Here is a 22697-nt window from a genome sequence, read left to right on the forward strand (position 1 = left end):
CTTTAGTGCAAGCTATTACGTACTTAACAACATTACTTATATAGTAAATCACTACATTCTTCAATTCCTCATATTAAATGACTCAAAACTAGCATTGAAACTACATCCCTCTTGGTAGTACTTTCTTTCACAGTACCAGTGTGTATGTAAGAGTAAGACAACAGTAATTCTCTATAGTCAACGTCTTTAAAAGCAAGAGACTTTTCTTTGAAAAAAGCCAACTACCTCCTAGTATTAAAAGTTGACAACATCTAAGTATTGATCGAAAAAGCGATGTTACTGAAGAGTTGGATGTTTAAAATGAAAATGATTGTATGCACACAACAAATACAACAACATACCCAGTATAATCCCACTAAATGGGGTTTGGGGAGAATAAAGTGTACACAGACCACCCAACAAATAAGTGATGGAAATCTTATTTTCTTTTCTGGCGCAAAATATTTTTGTAACTAGATGTTGGAACTTGGAAGATGGGTTCTTAGAAGCCAATATTCTAGAGAAATATTTCAGATTTAGGGTATGTTTAGTATGAAAGAAAACATTTTTTAATTTTTTCATGTTTTGATTTTATTTATTTTTTTGTTGAGAAAACAAGCTCCTTAAAAATAAGAAAAATAACTAGAACCAACTGACATTTCACACTGATTGTATCCTCCTCACCCTCCAACACACTATATTCTCACCTCACCCCCCACCATAGCTCCATCTCCACCACCCTCACTCAAACCCTCCACCTCCCACCTTCATAATGTTTGCTTAGATTATATACAAATATTTTTGGAATAGTATTGAGTGCTTATATACCAAACACAAAAAAAGAAGTAAAAAGTTCACTTATTTACCTAGATTTTTTTTTTTTTTGAAAAAACATTTTCCTTGGTACGACGCACACCCTAACAAACCCATCGTGAAAGTCAAAAGAATCATAATATTTTTCTTAAATCTTTTGTTTTGACGAACCGCAGGGGAACGTTGCCCTATAAATCATCCCCTTCTGATTCATTTTACGGAAAATAGCTAAATATACCCCCGTACTATCAAAAATAGTTTAAATATATCCTTCGTCCTCCCATTATACCTTCAATCCAAATATACTCTCTCCATGGGTTATTTCCTTCGACCAGCAACTAATTGGTTTATGATGATATTTGTTTTTCTGCAGGTATTATCACGGGTAGCTTACATATATAGATTGGTTGTGCATGTAAGAGAACTGCAAATGCTTTCACATATCTCTGATATTTGGGTGGCACAACTGAAGTGGAGGGAATGGGCCGGGGATGAGTTAAACGGGTGGGTTTCTAAAGGAATCGGGTATTTACATTGGAGGTGCGTCATTTAATTATGAGTTTGCCACGTGTCCCTCCGTCAAAATTAAGGGCAAATTTGTGCCTAAGTATAATGAGAGGGGTATATTTTGACCGAAAGTATCACCGGAGAGGTATATTTGACCTTTTCCGTTCATTTTATTATCTTTTTGGGTCTAACTATAGTAGTTGTTTTTTATAAGCAGTAGGGAAACATGTATGGATAATGTTTTACGAACACTTCATTAGAGTGCCGTTTTGTATGTTAGTTTCAATTACATTTTGTGTTTGTTTACTTTGCCTGTTTTCTTCCCTTACAAAAATAAGAACATCAGGATAAAGGTAACACGGGACTTTGAAGCTCATTAGAAAAATGGCAATCGCTTTTCTAATGATTTTATCGAACGATTCCCTGTGAGCCACGAAACAGATAATCCAACTATCCAAGTCGCAAGTACGAACCACTCAATGGAGAATCTCAGGCCAATAAGCTGATACAAGAATTACTCATAATATTGCTCCAAAAAAAGGGTCTTTAATCTTTATCCACACAACAGAAAAAGTAAGCCACCTTAAAATTGGCAGAACCCTACTACAGCAAACATAGGCCTATGTAAAACTAATTTTGCCAACTTATTTTTCAAAATAATTTATGGGGTACATTGACATCAATGATTTTGAGAACCAGCTTTTCTAGTATCAAACCAAGAGCAATATGCGTAAGTTTTCACGTCAAAACCACAGGGGACACCAAAGAATTTACAGAAAAGAAACGTATTTACGGAAATGTATGTGCAAAAACATTCATGCATCTATTAGTTTGTACAAATAAATTCCCCAGTCCAATTTTATAGCTTGCAACCTCATCAAGGCTATCCCCCAAGAACGAATTCACACAATTAGTACGAAATTAATCTTTCTGCTACTGACACAAGACATTATTTTCTTCTCAATCTCATTGTTTCCAATTAATAAAATAAAATCAATAACTTTTTCGCGATTTTTCCAGTTTTGATTGAACCTTAAGAATATAGAATACAATCTTCAGTCCTGTAAAAACTGGGTGAAAAAATTGGGTGCTCGGGGATGGGGGAATTTCAAACACATCTACTACCTCTACCTCTTTTCGAACATCTACTAGAACACAAAATTACTCTTCAGAGTTGTGACTGATTAACAAGGTTCTCCTCTACATCTTTTGCTCCTATATTTGCATCTGTTATCTATGAACTTTTCTTATACATGTACAAGAAATATATTCCCTAATCTCTTTTTCGTTGTTGGCAGATTAGTGCAACTTGAAAGTAGCATACAAGTTACAACTGTTTGTAGAAGAGAACGTACGCTTGATCATGCAGCACTTTGCTTGTGGGGATGGCTGTGACTGACACGTCATCGTAACGCAGCCACTTGCCACTTGGATGGCGGGCATCAGCAGTGTAATGACCCTTTGAAGGGTCCCTTCCATGATGAGTTATCGTTGCAACGAGTTCATAGCTCCTACCCTGTACCAGTTAAATGGAAGTATATGCATTACTAGATATCATCTTCAGGCACAAGGTTTAGATCGATACATTTCTGATACAGGCATACAGTTATGTACAACAACAATGCCTTAATCCCAAGGAACTTGGGGCTAGCTGACCAAAGTGCTCCATTTAAGCTAATCTCAGACCAATATTATATAGTTATCTACATAACAGATTTTAAAATTGCATGTAAATATACATACCAAGGTCATTACAGATGTTCCAATCTTACCCAGATTACCACACAAGAAGAAGGAACAAGCCCAAACTACTATCCATATAACGAATCGAATTGACCATCCTTTTTTTTTTTTTTTTTAAACAAAAAATTGGTAACATGAATGGAATTGACCATCGTTAGAAGCTTAATGACGCTTTAGAAGATTTTGAGCGCCTTTCAATGGTGAAAGTGAATTTACTAGAGAATAAAACCAAGTAATTTGTCAAAATCAATTTAACTGGAATGTAGCCAAATCAAATCCAATGTGATCAGAAGGTAAGAATAACATGACAATCTCGGTGCATAATAGGATTTTGAGGACAGCTTTCAACCAAGGGAACTAGCAGGGCCAAATTTGTAAGAACAGGTAGATAATCTCACCTCAGAAGGAGAGGCCAGCAATTCATGTCCAAACACAAGCTCCAAGGGGAAGTGCACGGGTTTGTGCAACTTGGTACTCCCTTCACTTCCGTAGCTAAAGCGCATTAAATGCAGCACCATTATATCAGAAAGCTCCAGAATCTTAACAGACTTGCTCGCACTGACTACCTCAGCCTGAGATACGATTAATTGAGAGAATCATGAAGCATTCTCCAAAATATTTGCTAGATTTACCATCCACAAGCATAATTAGTTATTATCCGAAATGTTTGGCCAAGAAAAAGTAATCACTACTGTGTTTTCTTTGTCAGAAGAAAATGCATTAATTTTCTTCTTATTTACTCTTTTAGGTGAAAAGAAGTATATCCCAGAGTATGATAATAATGTATCCTAAAAAGGGTGTATCCTACAGAATGACTACATAGTTGTGTACTTAATCATCTACTTGTCCAAAAAAGTCCACATAACATAATAGAGTACCTTTCCAGCTGCAGACGTTCGATATCCTTCAAGTGCCTCTGGTGCAGAAAACATCCGAAGTGCATCTTCTATTGAGCAAATAGGCTCCGGATAAATGTTAAGGTGGAGCAGAAGAAATGGTTGTACTGTTGCTGAGGCTTTGTTACCTTGTTAAACCAATGAATAAGAGCTATTAGACAAATGGATAAGAGAGTCCCAACAGGAATCAACTTATATGAAGTTATGAACAAAAGAGAATAAGAAACATAGCAGATCAATGATACCAGTCCTTTCATAAATTGATGGAGGCTTTACAAATTCAAATTCTTAGCAGGTTCAAGTTTTGCCTAATGCTTTTGTGTTATGCATTAGCCAGCTTAGATAGAAAAGGGAAATGTAAGCCAAAAATTAAGATGACTATTGCAGAATATCCTTGTATCTCAACTGGCCCAAGTGGATATAACCACAGAAGGGATCTCAGCTTCAGCTAACACAACTTTTAGTATAGATTTGGATAGATAAAGAACAAATGCTCTTACTGCCACAGGCACAAAGATAGCCTCCTTTTGACAAGGAGTAATACAATAGAAGAAAATTAAAAGTCCAAATTCTACAAATCCCAAAGTACCGGTCAAATCAATATTCTCTAGAATACCGAATACCTCTCTATAAGGAAGAAATAAACTCGTCCCACATTGTTTTTCATTTATCACACACTATATTAGAGGGGTACTTCAACAGAAGGCAGAGATTGTTAGCTGCAGGGATAACTCATGACTTCTTGTCCATCAGGCTAACTAAACATGTATAACCTGGAATAGAAAAAAATTTATATTGGGAGTTTCGTACATATTTTGCACTGTTGAGTACTGACTAAGTTTTATATAGATGGATGAGCATGTACGGACAAATACGTCACAAAATTTATCCATTCACCAGAAGAATAAAATGTTATATAGAAGATACGCAGCGTTAAAACGTCTTTTTACTATTGCTCCCAAATGATATGCTTTTGATGCGCGGAATAAGACAGCAAATTTCCTAAAATTTGGGATAAAATGCTACAAGTATGACAAAAAATAAGAGACTCAAACTGCTACACGTTTAATAGAGTGATTCTAGTTATTGAAGGTTTTAAAACTAGAGGTAGAACTGAATTGCCTTGGAAGAAAGAGCCCAGATGTCATTATCAGTCGACAAAACAGTTCCAGTAGTAAATAGTAATAACTAACAATCCTCCAATGTCTTCATATAGCTAAAGCTCAAACCACAAAATGACATGTCAAAGCTAGGCTCAAATAAAACAATTAATAAATTGACAGCAATTGATCTCCCCTTTAGGCTTTACCAGACTCCAGTATCATTCTGAGATGTAAACAATATTTAATTTAACAGCAAAGACCAGACCAAAAGTAAGTTGCAATTTGCACTTCAGTGCTTGAAGACGACAAATACCTTTGAATAACCACCAAACGCTTTAAAATTACATCATGTCCTTTTCCAACACTTCTCCCTTTGATCAATCACCCTAAATGATTGGACTGCCTTTTTATACTACGGAAATCTTTTAGTGCATAAACATAGAGCATTATGGATCTAGTATAGCACACGTAATCGATTCTTTCATGTTCTAGTACATTCTTGAAAAGAAAAGACGCTCTGCTAGCAAGATGAACCACTTATATTTCGGCCTAGAAGGCAGACTTACCCCATTCCATGTGTTAAGCATAAAATCAGAAAAGCAGAAAAGCAGAAAAAGAAAAAATTAACTCCTCTTCCTAACTCTAAGTGCTTAAGTTTGAAAGAGAGAATCATCACAATCACAGGTAGCTTATTCCGCATTGGTTGAGGGAATAAGCTAGTCTAGTTATATGGTTTTGCGAAATCCTCATCTTATGATTTAGCTTTTGGAGTTGAGTTAGGCTCAACATCCATTATCTTAACATAGTATTTGAGTCAGACCCATCCCAGTTCTTGATTACCCATTGTTGAGCTTCTAGGTGATGTTGTACATGCTTCAAATGTCTAAACAAAGGTGTCTGAAAGGGTATTAAGTTATCTCACATTGATTGAAACGAGTTGTCTCCTTCTATGGTCTTGCATAATCCTCACCTCATTTGCTAGCTTTTGGGGGTTAAGTTAAGCTCATTGTTCATTTTCTAAAGATGTACAACTTAAAAGCACCTTACTCCGGGTGAAAAAAATTACATAATTCCATTCCAAGATATATTATGATGTATCATCTTCATAACAGTTCCTAAGCGCCTGGCTAATGAAGGTGTCAAATACATCAGTGAAAGAAAAAGAAACGAGTAATTGCACAAAGAAGGCCCAATGTTAGATTTCAAAACACCGCGAGGGTCAACTGAAACATTTGTCTTGTTGAAGAGTTAGATGAGCAATTTAGATAGTTTGCAAGAGTGATACATTCCAAACTACCATTTCTTTAAATCATTTCATTTCCCCTCTTATAATGATAAAAAAAACCCAGGCTCTCTACTAGGTTGAGCAATTTAGACCCTTCGCTTTTAAGCTTCTTTTTATTTCTCTTATTCTAAATTTTATTCTACAGTAGCTAGATACACCCTAGTTAGTACAAGCATACAAGGTAGTGATGGATCAAGACGGATCCGAACACGTATCCTGATATAACTAAGCAAATATAAAGGCATCCCAATCCAATGCCATGCATTTAGTTTACCTTTAGCTTTCACTACACTCTTCAATTGGCCTCCAAAAATTTCACTTAATTTTGACGGGACAAAGCTCTGTGTTCTAGTAACTGCAGTCCTATTCCTTGGGCCAACAGTCTCCCAATCATCATCCTCTTCCTCATCATCTGTTGATGAAACCAGAGAGGAGCTTCTCCCAATACCATTTGGTACCTGACCCTCTAATTTTAGCAATTCATCATGCATCTGATGCATGAGAAAACTGAGGAACTCCTGAGCATCTTCCTGCCTGTAAGTAGCAAATCCACCATAACACCAACGAAAATGAAAAACAGCATTTACAGCCACTGACACAAATAAAACCAAACATAAAGAGAGAATTACACAGGAGCACCACTTCCATCAAATTTTGTGTCATCAAACTTCTCTTCAAATGACAGTTGCTAGGTGCATTTTAATTATAAGAAACTCATTTGAACATCTACATTTCCCAATTTCTTGTGTCGGACAACAATCCAAGTTCTCTTCAAATGACAGTTGCTAGGTTCATTTTAATTATAAGAAACTCATTTGAACATCTACATTTCCCAATTTCTTGTGTCGGACAACAATCCCAGTTTAGAGGGAAAGAACTTGGATGTTAGGAGAACCAAAAGAAGGAAATCTAAATTGATGTTGACAGAGAGAAGAAAGACAAGTTCACTTTGAAAAGGAAGGCAGACTGAGATATTAAAGTGGTAAAGGCGAAGTCTAGGAGGAAATCTAAAAGGTTCTTGAAAGCTTTGGGGGCATATGCCATAGATAAGCTCTTTAAAGACGGAGAACAATTGAGAAGACAAGAACGTATGCAGCCAAGAAAATCATTCCACAGCTAGCTGAATAGGTAAGAACTAGACAAGAAATGAGTAATCTGGTCATTTAGGTTGTAAGATCTCTAATCTTAACTGTTTTCTTAGTGCACTCTACACAGAAGTAAAGTTTTAAAAAGAAAGCCAGTGTAATCACATGAGTATGAGCCTGTTTGGATGGCCTTAAAAAAAGCAGCTTATAAGCCAAAAAAAAAAATTTGGGTTAGCCCAACTTTTTTATTTTTGGCTTATAAGCTGTTTTCAGAACAGCTTATACGCTGCTTTTTTTAAGCTAAGCCAAATGGGCCAACTTATTTTTTGGGCTTATTTTAAGCACAAAATGGCTTATAAGCTGGTCAGCCAAACACTCAAAAAAGCTGAAAACAGCTTATAAGCTGTTTTCAGCAACTTATAAGCTAAGCCAAACGGGCTCTATATTACAAAAAGTAAATGATCTCTACCTGCCAAACTCACTTTAATTGGAGTGAGATGATTTTATTTGTGTTCTCACCATATACAACTCATTTTCCAAAACATAGTCCAAAAATAAAAGGTGACATATATGGTGCGCTCCCTTAGATTGATTCATTTGTTAGTGTCCACTTGTGATTCGACGGCTGGTTTAAGAATATATCACAGACAATTACTTCAGCTTAGCTCTTTCTTTTCTCCTTTCTGCCAATTTTTTCCCTATGACTAGTGCTTACACCCAAAGCAAAGCACCGCTTTTCCATTCATTGAGAGATTCAACTAGCAAAATCAATAAAAAGGACACCATGGACCAAGATCCAATATATGATTGTTCCACATTCATCTCTTCCCCCAAATTAAAATATAAAAGGATTTTTTTTTTTTGCGTGTGTGTGTGGGGGGGGGGGGTGTTTGGGGGGCGGGGAGAGAAATGTTTGTTTTTAGCTGCTAAAACTGAATTAAAAAATTAATTTGACTGAAAATGTTCAAGAGAAAGTAAAAAACAAGTAAAACCAGCGTGAGATAAGATGACTAGATGCAGTAAATTGTGGACTCTCCCACAGCTTATGTCGCATGTTTAAGTTGTGACGGCATGTATAGCTACAAAAGTTGGTGATTGTCAATGACGCTTAGGAATCTATCAAAATGGTGCTTTTCAAAAAATATTGACAGTGACACCAAAGAATTTATGATACCAGTGCATTGCAAATCTATTGCAAGATAAGACAAGATCCAGTTGACAAAAATGGGAAAGTCGTTGACGTTGCTCAGAGCACCAAAGAATAGTTAAGTGAGAATAAGATATAGCTTATATGCTGTCAGTAACATACCTCGGTCTGCCTGTCAAGCTATTTGGGACATCTGGAGTAAAGTTCTTTAGGACAGATTCAAACATTAAAGGCCGAATAGGCAGCCCAATATCCGGAACAATTGTTTCCTTTTTCTTCATGCTTGAATCAATGAATATGCCAAAGTCAGAGATGAATTGAACAAAGGCATATAAAGTTGGATAGGAAGCCTGTAATAAGCAAAACCAATATTTGAAATTTATGGTTGTTATAGGTTATAACAAAAAGGATTTTTTTTAGTAGGTAGGTTATAACCATACCTCTGTTATGTCACGTGTTCTTAGTTCTTGCAGGAGATGAACAAAAGGAGAGCAAGAGAGAAGAGCCTGAAGAGTTGCATTAAGAAAGCATAAGTTCCCCAAGTTGACCAACCCTCGAGGTAACAAACTTCTGAAAACCACAGCAGACCCATTTGATGCCTCCAAAGATTTATGTCTACCATTAACCAGGTTATAGTTTTTAAGTTGATTAGTTAAATTAACGTCTTCCACACTGTTGGACAATTCAGACACATAATCAGCTGCACACTGCGACAAACTTGATTTCTCTGACGAGTCATAAGCATTTTCAGTATTCACTGATGGATGTAACCCACTCCTATTGTAAGCAGGATTTGTAAAACTAGAACTACCATATTCTTTTACAGTTTTGCCGACAGATTGTATGGGTTTCCCGGTATTGCTATGACCCTCAGTGACACTCTCTCTACGAGCAAGCTCTGATGGCTGAAGTTTCTTAGAATGATCAAACTCAGTCAATTTTGTGTCGAAAATACCCACAGATTTCAAAGTTGCAGAATCCAAAGAACCAAACGTGATCCCTACATCAGTTATCGGCTGGCTTTGCAAAGTTTTAATCTCATCTTCTGTAAATGACCCAAAGATCAACACCTGATGATAAAAACAGCAAAAGAAAATAGGTAAATAAAGAGAACCACAAAACAGATGCAAGAAGCAACATAACCAGATAACAATTTTTGCTAGTTTGAAGAAGATGTACTAACAGCAGAGCATTTTCATATCAAATGAGTAACTAATAAACAAACTAGTAGGATTCCCAAAAGGGGAAAAAAGGTACATGTTACCTTCTCAAAAAAAAAAAAAAAGGGGAAAAAAGGCAGAAGCCAGTAAACTACTACCACAATCTACTCACACAAGTATGGCTTCAAAAGAGCTTTAGGTTGGAGATATTGTCGAAATTGAGAAGTTGTTGATTCCGCCCCACACAATAGTACTTATGTCATAGGGGATGTCGTGGCTTTTTTTAATACGGTAAAAGTTTATTGATAAAGTACCAAGACGGTACAGAACTCCTACAGAGACCAAATAAGCAGCCTATTACACTTCCTTCTTAATGAATCCAAAAAATCCATGTACTGATTCAATAGGGACTCATGGCTAGGAAATTATTCGGAAGAAATAATTAAAAAAGGACCAAATTGGTTGGTGAGCCTAGGAATAGGATACAAGAACAGGGGAGAACCACGAATAAAGAGAGAAAAGAAGCTTTCCAAACTTATATCTTTTGCTTTGCTTTTCCCTTTTCACTTTTGAGTGAAGGTTGGCATCACTTCCTTGCAGAATTTATCACATACACGCCTCTGTCCCCAGGTCCAGCTCCAGTTAGCGTGACAGAGAAGTCGGAAAGGCTCCAAAGGAACTTCTTGTGGGCCTTGGAGTGAAAGACCTTAGAGCTTTCAGCAAGACACTATTGGGAAAGTGCCCATGGAGATTCGAGATTAAGAAGCAGAATTATGAAGGGAGATGATAGCAGGAGAATAAGGAGTCTTGGAATGAGAACGAAGGTCTTGAAACATAACATTACCATATGAATGCAGTCTTTGGGAAAATATCATAAAGGATTGTGAAGATTTCAGCAGCTTAGTTACTTATGGGGTAAGCGAATAAAGGTAGAGTAAGTTTTTGGTATAAAAGGTGGTGCAGAGAGAGTACGTTGAGGGTGATCTTCCCCAAAATGTTTAGAATTTTGTGCCAGAAAAAGATGATGGAGCAACAAACTCAGGTGGCTTTTCTTTCTGATATTGTCCTTTCCTTTTTAAAAGAACTCTGGTGGTACAAGATTGGGAGTTCACTGGGGCTTGAGATACAAAAGGAATTTACAAAATCAGGAGGTAGATAAATTCCATAGGTTGATGGAAATGCTCTAGAAACAAAATACCACACTCACTGACGAGGATTCATGGAGGTGGGGGTCAAGAAGTGATGGTGTATTTTCAGTAAATTTATACTACACAGCTTTTGGTGAGAGAGGAGTTAATTTTACCGCGTGTGGGTTTGGATTCCTAGAGCACCTGGGAAATTGTGCTTTCTTGCTTGGCTGACAGCTAAAGGGGCAATTTTGACAGCGGATAACATGAGGAAAACAACGGATTACATATGTAAAAGGGTGCTTTAGATGTACATGTTTAGGAGAAGACGCAGATCACCTCTAATTATATTGCCTAGATTCAGAAATCACACCAAATGTAAAATAGGATAGTTGTTTAGGCAGCGTCCCATTATGGTTTTAAGAAACTCAATAACTAACTTTATAAGTAAGAATAGTTGAAATGCTTAAACAAAAAAGATTGGCAGAATCACATACTTCATATGCAGAGTGGATTTAAGGACATAAATGATACCACAGGGACAATGATTTGGACCACCTAATTTATCATTTCAAACACTACTCTAACATAAAAGAAAATTCTACTACTCTTGAAAGGAAGACTATATTCAGTAGGAGATTAGTTACTCATGGTAAAAGTGTTCTCAACTTCAGTGAAAGTTCATTTTCAGCTCAACAATACAACTCATAGTGTGGCAAAGATCATAACTCATCTATCAAAGTCAATGTCTACTGACAAGCAAAAACTCTACTTAAATGTTTATATCTAATGTTCGAGGTTAACTCGTTCGTCACAGAAATAGATACCAGATGACTGCAAATGCATCATTTACTTCTACTAGCTTTTTAAAAAAAATCATCATTTCTCTAACACGATGAAGGTACCATATCCATAGAGAACCCAGGTCGCAAAAAAGAATACCCAAAGTCATTTTATTTTCTTTCAAGTGTAGTGTTAGCATCATTTTCTAGCTACTCAAGATCTCCTCAATTTCTCTTCATCTCTATAACACCCAAAATCCAAAAGAAAATCGGAAAAGATTATATTTTTTTTCTTTCTTCTGACAGTTAACATCATTCTCCTTGCTATTCAATTTTTTCAAATGCTATATAGCCACTGCACAACAACCAGAAGTTTTCAAAACAACCAGAAGTTTTCAAAAAACAATCTTTTTTTTTTTTTGAAGGGTTTGGAACCATTGTAGTAAAAAGGCATCAAATTTCTCATTTTTATGAAAACCAGAAAAAGGGTTGCAAAATCACACAAAAAAATGTAGGTTTATGAAAGAAACAGTTCAAATCTTTAAGTACCTTTTGATCATTAATCTTGGAAGACTGGAAAAAACCCTCAAAGTAAACCCACATTGGATTCATTGTAGTAAAAAGGCATCAAATTTCCCAAATTAGGAAAAAAAAAAACAGCAAAAGGGTTGAAAGATTACACACCAAAATGTAGGTATATGAAAAAGAAAGGCAAGTCTTTGAGTATTTGATCATTCATCTTGGAAGACTGGATAATACCCTCACAGTTAACCCATCAAACTGAAGTTTTCAAGATATTTTTTTTTTTTTTTTTGGGAATCATTTTAGTAAAAAGGCATCAAATATCTTATTTCTAGGAAAAAACCAGCAAAAGGGTTGAAATATCACACATCAAAATGTAGTTTTATGATAAAAAAAAAGGGCAAGTCTTTGAGCACCTTTTGATCATTCATCTTCAAAGACTGGACAAAACCCTCAAAGTAAACCCATCAAACAGAAAGCTTTCAAGAAAAAAATCTTTTTTTTTTTGTGAAGGCATCAAATTTGTCATTTCTAGGAAAAAGCAGCAAAAGGGTTGAATAATCACACATCAAAATGTAGAGTTATGATAAAAGGGCAAGTCTTTAAGTACCTTTTGATCATTCATCTTGGAAGATTGGACAAAACCCTCAAAGTAAACCCATAGTGGAGCAAAGCAACAATGGAAGACATGAAAAATACAGAGTAAAATATAGTAATGGAGCTCACAGAGAGAGGTGGGGTTAATTGAGGGGTGGCGGGAGTTTTTAGGGTTTGGTCTCTCTCAAGAAGAGAGTGGAAGGGGGAGTGGGGGTTGGCGTTGGGGGTTGGTCAGAGATGCAATTTTTTGCAAAGGTTTTTGAGGAAAGGGGAAAAAATGACAGAAGGGGAGAAGAGGTATATGAAAATGATTGGGGGTTAAATGAATTATTTTAGGAAAGTTGGAATCAAGATTATACCTTAGGTGAAAAAATGGGGTTAAAAGGATAGGGTAAATAGGTAAATAAAGAGTCAATTTCACATTGACCACCGGACAATAATTTTTGTATAATTGAGTTATTTATGGATTGTTCATAAAATACAAATAATCGAAGGGTCTAATTTTCTATGCAAATCAGAAGTGTTATAAATCACTCGCCAAATTTTCTGATATCATTTTGTCATGACTCAAAATTTTCTAAGCTGCGATGACACTTGCACGTCAACCCGATAGGCGCATTAATTCCAACTTTATCTGATTATTTTTATTTAGCCGTTATACTTGAAGGCAACCGAAGACAATAAATAAGGTAATTCAAGTCTGATTTAATCATAAGCGCGAAAGTACGACCGAAAATCTCAAAATCTGGCGATATGAGTCTAGAGCATCCAAAAGAAATTAAATACACAAGTTTGAAATTTGATACACTGTTTGAATAAGAGTAGAATAATAGTAATAAAAGAGACAGAGAGAGTCCATGGTGCAGCGAACTAGTCAAGCAGCTTACCCTGATCCCTCCAAGCATGTTCTAAACTCGATCACGGTGTCGTTTCCACAAGGATCGTTATTTGCACAAAAAGTACAGTAAGTGTAGAATGTACAATAATTAATGCGTACTCGGCAAGTATCAACAACCGACCCCAACAAGGCAGTGGCAAGTGTTGGACCTTCAAAATACTTACTTTCAACTTGTACAATTATATAATTTCAACATATAAGGAAATGACTGCACACAAGGTAAATCCACCCGAACAATGTAATAAAATGCATAGAATCAACATATATAAATGAAATGCACAGATCCAATCAAACAACATAAAATATGTACAAAATCAACATATAGAGATGATATGAACATATAAGAGTCATAATGCATGTGATGTTGACTCTATACCACGACTGATCAACCAGTGCTTTTAGCACACTGTCCACACACTGGTCCGGCTGAGGGTAGCTCGGCTAGTGACCCATCTGGGACAATCACATTGTTCATATGCCTACATAGAATAATGATCTCATCATGTCAATAATAATCATATCAATTTACCTCGGGCAAAATCTCATCGGACCATATTCATAATAATCCACTGGAAACAAGATTTGATTTAGCCATAATCACCTCGGACGTATCAAAAAATTCAAAATGTATATTATGAAAACATGAATTACATATGCAGTCATTTGACATGTAACTAGTGCATGAAATAAACCTATGAAACTCATGTGTCATAAATTCCCCCGTCAAAGGCTTTGACTTACTTTAATTTGAAGCATTTCAAATACCATGAATGACTTTGCTCTTCTTCAAAGCCTCTGAAAAGCTCCTAATCTAATCAAAACTGTATTCTATAGAGTGAAACGAGTCCATCGATACTCTATTATAACTTTGGCACATTCACCCAAAATCTTACGAATTCAATTATAACCAATGTTCAAATTCGATCACAATTAGACATTCATTCTCTTAAGTTGAAGTCCAAAAAGCCCTGAATTCCAATTCAAATCTAGGAATCTAAGCATGAAAATCAATGGCATTATTGCAAAATAATCGGAACAAAGTTAGAATCATTTACCCAAATATATTGTGATGAAAAACTGTAACACTCCGTAAATTCGGGTTAGATGTGAATGTGTATAATGGGTGTAAATATGATATTTTAACTATATGAATCCTTTCGGGATGAATTTGGGTGAAAGATAGTCGTTATAGAATCAAACCAAGTAGTGAAGTTCGTAAGAGTTCTTAAAATCGCCTAAGTTTTGTTGACCTGTCTTGTAGGCCAATTTCATGAAAATATGTTGCGAATTTGTGAAAACTTACTCTAATAGAAGTTGTAGATCTTTGAAATACCTTTCCAAAGGTATAAAGTGGAGCTTAAACGGACAAAAAATTATGGCCGTTTTACTAACCTCGCATCAAAGGATCATCGTGGAAAAACCACAAATCATGCCCCTCTGACACGTCGTGCGGTAGGTCTGCATTTCATTGGTCAAACGTGTGATTCGCAGGATGCGTCACGCGCCTTGCTCGACTATAAAAACCCCCCAGAACGTGAAATTTTCTTAAACCTTCATTCTACTTCATCTTTGGCCGACTTTTTGAGAAGAAATAACCCTAGGGCTTCGCCAAAACATATAAGGTAAGTTCTTGATCAATTACTATCATTACTACATCAGTCTAACGCCAATTCACTACTCTTAAACATTAGTTCATCTTTTCAAACCCTAGATTCTTGAAAGCTAAAGAAAGAGAAGAAGAAAGGAACGTTGGAGACTTTGAGATTCCTTCAAAAAGGTATGATCCTTGATTTTTCTGATGTTATTGAAAGGGTTTAGACTAGTGTAGGTTTTCCTAGGAGATTATAATCCATAAATGATTCACGAAGCTTTCAAGAACACGTTCTAGACATAAAACCCCTAATTTTTCTATAAAGGGGTACATCCAAAAGCCATAATCTTTTCGAAAACTATTGTAGTGTGATTGTTGAACCTTGGGAACTCCGTTTTGCTAGATTTTAGCGAGATTTGAGGTATGTCTCTTTTGAACATACTCTTTTGACTATGAAGGTGATTTGTGTGTCTATATTTCAAAATTCGTCTTTTTAAGTATGTCTAGATTTTCCCAAAAATCTTTCTTGAAGTATGTTTACTTTTCAAAATCCTTCTTTGAAGTATGTTATATTGCTTAAAACGTGTAAATGATTGTTTGTGACTTGAAATCTTCCTTTGGAATATGAACATGATTATAACTCTTGTTTGGTGGAAGTTCTTTTGGAATTAAAGATGACTTCTTTTAGACAAGGTCATGCGTGTCTAGGGTCAAGCCCGCATCGAACCTTATACAAACTATACTACTTTGTCAAACTCACTCTTGCCATTATTGGATGGTTTAACTTATTTTTCTAAAGGTAGGACCTTAAACTTATTTTGTTGTTGAATGGGTTTCTTGAACTTAAAATTGAATAAGAGATTTCAATAAGATTCTAAATCGGTTATGACTTGAAATGCCTCTATTGATGATGACTTGAGAAGTGAGAGTCGGCTCTAAGCCATGATTGATGATTCAAGAATATGCCATGATTTGTATTTTGTTTGTGTTTGGGCTCCGTATAAAAGCTATGCTAAACATAGGATGATTAGCCGTTATGGATCCTAACGTATCGATACGAGTATTGCTGTGTTAGTCCAGAGGACGATTGACCTCCGTTGCTTCCTAGCGCAGAGTATCTATTGCTGTGCTAGTCCAGAGGACGATTAGCCTCCATATCTTCCTTGACCGAAGTATCTATGGCCGTCTTCAGTCTGAGGACGAACCCTTCGTTGCTTTCTGGCCGGAGTATCATGTTGTGCTAGTCAGGAGGACGATTAGCCTCCGCGATTTCCCAACCCGATTGATTGATCTGCGTGAGTGGCTTGTTTGGTACTTTGATTAACTTTGTAGTGGCTTGTTTCATATCTTGTTGCTTTGTGGTGATTTGAATTCGATTGGTAAGGAGTTAAGTTAATGTCATTGTTGGATTCTTTGATTTAAATCAATAAATTTTCATTGATATCATTTTATTGATTTTATTCATTATATCTTGTTTTGTTAACTATTGCCCATAGACACTCACCGAGTACCTCACATACCATTGTTGTTTTTGATGGTATGTTAGGTATCTCAAGTTCGTGATATGCCTATGACTTATGAGAACTTGCGCTTTCGAGTATTTGGTGAGCCCACATGATTGTTCGTGGGGCACCATTCTATCTTTACTTTTCGTATTTTAGTTTCCTATGATTTAGACATTGCTCATTATCGTAAGCTCCATAGTATACGTTCTTGTGGGTAGTTGTTGAGTTATTGATTAACTCTCGTTATTACGTTTGACTAAGTATTTGATGAATAAAGACTTCCGCCGATTTAATTCATATATATATATATATCAAATATAGTTATTGCATCTTTTAGGTTCAAGGATATCTAGGGTTCGTTGACAAAAAAACATCCTTAAATGGTCCAAATTCGAAATCCCAGCTCCACAATAAGAAAAATGTCAAATTTCTCGATATATATAAGACCATCGTATTGCGAAACTCACAGGTCCCAGGCCCCTCCTAAAATGACTACGTCATCACAATTGCAAAGCCTCTAACCTTGCAGCCGTTTGCAACAAGCGGTCAATGAATTGCAAATGCGAGTCGGAAAATTCTAGTCCGCAATTGCGCCGCATAAAATCAATAGCAATCTAATATGATCCTCACCCAAACCTCTCGCGTCCTAATAAAAACTTCCGATATATATATATATATATAAACTACGAATCCAAGTATGTAAAATGTTGACTTTGGTTGACTTTTAACTTTACAGTCATTAGTTTAGGTTCAAGTATTTCGAAACTCACCCGAACCCAATGATGGAGCTACACCCACCAAAGGTTGGTCAGATAAACACCTTTCGTCGGAAAATATTTCTGGGTATATAGAATATAGATATTGTTTGGTATATATATATATATATATATTGTCTGTGCTGAGCATGGGCCCAATACTAAAATAGTTCAATATCGTGTCGCAGCTTGATTAAAAATTGATTAAAAAAAAATACCCAAAAGTTCAGTAGCTAACACTTTTGTTGAAACACCCTTAAAGTTGTAGTTAACATAGCTACATTCAACCAAAGAAAAAACAACTACATTAAGTGCTAGGATAGTTATACGTGAAGTGTAAAGCTAAATAATAGCTAAATGTTATTGGTTCATCACTCATACAAAGATAAAAACTACAAACCCAGAACAACAAGAACAATGGCAATAACAGTGGTATAGAGTCCACATTTCCCTTCCACTATAGAAATTTAATCTTGAATGATGTCTCTTTCCATTACTCGATAGTTATGCAATTGAAGCCTCAACATGATGTAGGGTTTTCCCACTGCATTTTTCCTTCTCTATAGCAACAAAGAGATATTGCTCACCACTACAATGTCAATGAGAAGTCTCAAAGATGACAATGTCACATCTTCAAGAAGCGCCAAGATTGTAAAAGAAACTTTTCATCGCCTAAAAATATCTAATAACAGAAACAATAACAAAAACTATGGAAACAACATTTAAATGCAGCAGCAAATCCGTAACAATAATAAAGTGAAAAAATAAAAATTGATATACATTTTCAACTGCTTAAAAGAATGTACTTCTCCTCAATGCCTTCAAACATCATCATGAGTGCAAATGTTTAATCCTAGGAGTGAAACTAAATACTTGACCAAAATAAAAGGCATTATCATAATATGATAAACTCAGAAACCGGTATAAATAGAAGAGAAAACGACAAACTTCTCTACCGAGTGAAAGCTAGCCGACTCATTTATCTTAATCTCGTCCATCCTTTACCTCCAATCTGCAGCCGGAGTGGTGGGGGGTTTGTGCTGACTGATATCTTGGTCTTGTCTTTCTTACATATGTTTAGGAAAATATTATGAACATGTTTTTTTAGTGACTTCAAAATAGACAACATCGTATGTAAAATGTCATAACGCTGGAGGGAGTTTGGAACATGACTTACAAATATCTTCTCGAGGAAGTGTAGTTCTTCCAATCACAACTCTGATTACCAGTCAGTAGAAACCCTCACATAAATGGGACATTTATAAATGTTGTCTTTTATTGCTCAATGAAATAACACAGTTCTATGAAAAGGCTAAAACTGAAATTTTCTTGCTCGACAATACTTGCAACAGGGCTTTTAATTGATGGATGACATGCTTTATTCTCAGCTTTACTAAGGTGATAATATACTGTAATTTCTTGAATTCTTTGTCTTTTCTATTTATCAGTTGGAAATTCCTTTGTTACTCTTTCGTTAGTGAAAACAAAAACCAGAATGTGGTGGATATTAATGACTGTAAATGATCATGATGTGATATTGGACTTTTGCATTTTCCTAAGGTATTGTGGAAAAAATAAACAGATGCCTGCATTAATCATTCAACATCATCGATTCATTTATATAATAAATATCCAAGGATGCGATGCTATGGAAAGACATTTTTAAATAATCTTTGATTTTAAATTAGTCAATTTAAATACCAACGCAACATTCTTTCTTAACAAAATTCTTATAGATACATAAGAATTCTTTAACAGAAAAGGTCACAATACCCAATTAGAAGTATTTCTTTGAGAAATAAAACTTTCAAAACCAGATTTTTATAGAGATCGAAGTCTTAGGTTCATAAATAAAGAGCATAATATGCAAGTCAAATACAAATATGCTTCTGAGTCTTAGAATATTCCAAATGAATATGAAAGAATAGAGTCGAATATGATGATCATGGCTTAAACTTCTATTAACCATTGAATGTCAGTGTATTTTAGGTGTTTACAGCTTTTGACTCTCTAACTAACTACATATACTACTTTATATCTTTGTGAATGAGTAAGAGAATTTAATAAAAAAAAAAGATTCTTGTTTAAGTTTGAAGGCATAGGGTAGTTCATGGTAATTGTTTCTAACTGCTTCAAGTCTACGATAGCAAATTTTGACCAAATTTGTCTAGGTGTCAAGTGATAAAAAGAGTATGCGAACATGTTATTCGGTATAATCTAATTAGAATACCCCCGAGATGCTTCTTGCATATAAACCCATAAAAAACATGTTTACCTTTAGGGAAAATGTAACACGACTAATTTATCCTAAAGCTGCAATTAGATTACCCCACCTGAGCCTCAAAAGAAACATCAACAACAACAATAACAACAACATACCCAGTGAATCCCACAACGTGAGGTGGTAGGGAAACCCTCACCAAGAAAAGGCATGTGAGGTCGATACGGCAAACAAATCAAAGTAATTATGAAAATGAAAACAATAAAAGTAAATAAGCCATTATAAACCAACGGCTTCAAGAGACAAGAAACTATTAGAGCAACATAACTACTTGAATAAACGCGATTACCTACTAGTCTTCTACCCTAATATGAGTCCTCCATACCCTCCTATCTAAGGTCATGTCCTCGGTAAACAGGAAATGCCCCATGTCCTGTCTAATTACCTCTCTTCAATAACTACATATACTACTCTATATCTTTGTGAATGAGTAAGAGAATTTTAAAAAAACTTTTAAGAAATAAAACTTTCTTGTTTTAAATAAGTACTTTAAGAAAATCCACAAATGACTCAACTGACATCACTTTGTCGTCATTTGTGGATTTTAAAAGAGTATGTAGTTTAGATGATTTCAATTGGTTTAAAGTACTAATTGAAAGTTTTCATAATCGTTATAAAGATAATGATTTTTATTTGAAAATTTTTATGTTCTTAAAAGTTTTTGATATGACCATTTTTGTCTAGGTTCGTCAATGAGAGTAAAAAGCCTTACCATTTTAGCGACACATGTTAAACCGTCGCTAGCCAGCCTATCGCACCTCCGCACTGGGGCATTTGCATCTCTCCACATCACATGCCCAAACCATCTCAGTCTCACTTCCCGCATCTTGTCTTCCACTGAGGCTACTCCAACCTTATCTCGGATGACTTCATTCCTAATCCTATCGCTCCTAGTGTTCCCACACATCCATGCTTCTTGCATTTCATCTTCCGATAAACACTCATACAACATGGTTGGTCTAACCACCACTTTGTAGAACTTGCCTTTAAGTTTTGGTGGCACCTTCTTGTCACACAACACTGGGAGGCAAGCCTCCATTTCATCCACCCCGCACCAATACGGTAGCATGTCATCATCAATTCCCCCATATAATAGACCCAAGATACTTGAAACTATCTTTCTTCTCCGTATGACTTAAGCTTCACTTCCACGTCCGCCTCATACACTATATCACCGAACTTGCACTCCAAGACTCTTGGTCCTAAAAGAAACATCAAAACTCGTCAATCGAATGTCAAAATAACATATACCATGGCAACATTACCGCGTCAATCCATCCATTACCAAGGAAAATAAAAATGGGCTAAGAGCTGATCTCTGGTGCAACCCCCATCACCACTAGAAACACAAGAATGAAAAAATTTCAACATACTTGATGTTTTAATTACCATAACAATGACATGCACAGATAAAACCAAAAATAAAAGCACGAAAATGAACATCCAAATAGGATACAAAGAGATTTAGAAACAAGAATTGATAAAAGCTTTTACCTAAAAAGAGCGTTGGAGGAGAAAAAATGGGTATATCTTGTCAATGGTGGCACACTTCGTGTCTGACTCTACTCTTTTGCGCCTTTTGATTCATCCATTGACTGTTCTCAACAAATTGAGTCTACTTACTTTTGCAACAATATCAGAAAACCCATATAAATTTAGAATGAAAAGAGAAGCATATCTCAATTTGAAGAAAAGAAAAAAAGCATCTTTAGAAAATTGAAAAAATAATTTATTTGTTTCAGGCATATTGTCGAGCATCTTTGGTATAATAATGTGCAAATTGATACCCACCAAAATTCCATAACAATATCTGGGTAAACTAAATAAATATGTATTCATTCCAAAAGTTCCATTTTCAGTAGGTGTTCATTCTCCAATAAGGAAACAAATATGCATTCCAATAGATGCACCCAAGTATCAATTCCCTATATCAAACATGCATACAAAGAAGTGCTAAAATATAATGACTTACATGTAAGAAATCAATCAAGAACAGGCAAAATTAAGAGGATATGCCTTCATTACAATCAGAAACCTTGTGCTTGAAAGAGTGAAAAACGATGAGAAGCCCTGAAAGTTGAGAAGAGATGGGCTTTGAGGAGTGAAGAAGAGAGAGAAAGTTGAGTTCTTTGAACTGGGTGTATCAAATTAAAGTGCGCAACACACGTGTTTACTAATATAGAGTGCACGCATCTAGTGAAAAGGCATGAAAAGCAATATCAAATTACCAATTTATTGTTAAATAAATGTGTAATCTCCATAGTACCTCTGTTCGTCCACCCAAGTCCCATTTCTATAATATAGTAAAAATATAAGCCATTGAGCCACATAGGTCATATAACGAGTGAATACGTCAAATGTCCATCCCCCGTTTACGCCACATGGGCTCTGGTCATGCACAACAAATGATATCCATGTATAATCCACATCAGGCCCCATACAATAGACGATAAATGATTTCCCCCGGTAACATATATAGTAGAATTTTTCTAGATATATAGGTTAAATATAGATATTGTTTGATATGTACTAACTATTGAACACCCTTGACATAGATATATATATATATATATATATATATATATATATATATATATATATATATATATATATATATAACGAGTGAACACGTCAAATGTCCATCCCTCGTTTAAGCCATATGGGCTCTCTGTCATGCACGACAAATGATATCCATGTATAAACCACATCAGGCCCCATACAATAGATGTCAAATGATTTTCCCCCGGTAATATATATAGTTGCATTTTAAAGATAATCGTTCATTAACTTATGAAAGCGTTACATATGAATTGGTGAAGTTGTTACTGTGGAAGTGATTCATTCGATATATATGTTGCATATGTATTTCTCGTGTAAAGAAGTCCAACACACTCGAAAAACACCAAGAATCCTATAAGGCC

General features: G+C 35.6%; 1 protein-coding gene and 1 long non-coding RNA gene across 4 annotated transcripts; both read right to left on the bottom strand.

Moving 5' to 3' along the window:
• Positions 1–2248: 2248 nt before the first annotated feature.
• Positions 2249–13041, bottom strand: LOC132065791 (ubiquitin carboxyl-terminal hydrolase 24-like). Of its 2 annotated transcripts, none has more exons than XM_059459329.1 (7): positions 12760–13041; positions 8999–9628; positions 8721–8908; positions 6601–6860; positions 3921–4066; positions 3441–3614; positions 2249–2815 (listed from the first exon to the last, which is right to left on the bottom strand). In XM_059459329.1, exons 1-7 carry the CDS (start codon positions 12772–12774, stop codon positions 2627–2629), a joined length of 1602 nt encoding a protein of 533 aa, XP_059315312.1. In that variant the 5' UTR covers positions 12775–13041; the 3' UTR covers positions 2249–2626. The 2 variants fall into 2 exon arrangements, with proteins under 2 accessions (XP_059315312.1, XP_059315311.1); XM_059459328.1 differs by lacking the exon at positions 12760–13041 and adding an exon at positions 12566–12701.
• A 4777-nt stretch (positions 13042–17818) lies between these two features.
• LOC132065792 (uncharacterized) lies at positions 17819–21946 on the bottom strand. 2 transcript variants are annotated; one of them, XR_009416792.1, is made up of 3 exons: positions 21271–21946; positions 19771–19828; positions 17819–18557 (listed from the first exon to the last, which is right to left on the bottom strand). It is a non-coding gene; the product is annotated as an uncharacterized LOC132065792 (long non-coding RNA). The 2 variants fall into 2 exon arrangements; XR_009416791.1 differs by having other exon boundaries at positions 17819–18561; positions 21271–21945.
• Positions 21947–22697: the final 751 nt, after the last annotated feature.

Source organism: Lycium ferocissimum, chromosome 7 (assembly GCF_029784015.1).
Source record: "Lycium ferocissimum isolate CSIRO_LF1 chromosome 7, AGI_CSIRO_Lferr_CH_V1, whole genome shotgun sequence".
In the NCBI taxonomy this organism is placed as follows: Eukaryota; Viridiplantae; Streptophyta; class Magnoliopsida; order Solanales; family Solanaceae; genus Lycium; species Lycium ferocissimum.

Bases quoted from the DNA above. Each gene is read 5' to 3' on its own strand.
- LOC132065791 (XM_059459329.1), bottom strand. The intron at 8,909-8,998 runs GTATGGTTATAA...TGCTTATTACAG, and splicing joins GAACACGTGACATAACAGAG to GCTTCCTATCCAACTTTATA. The intron at 6,861-8,720 runs GTATGTTACTGA...TGCTACTTACAG, and splicing joins AGCTTGACAGGCAGACCGAG to GCAGGAAGATGCTCAGGAGT.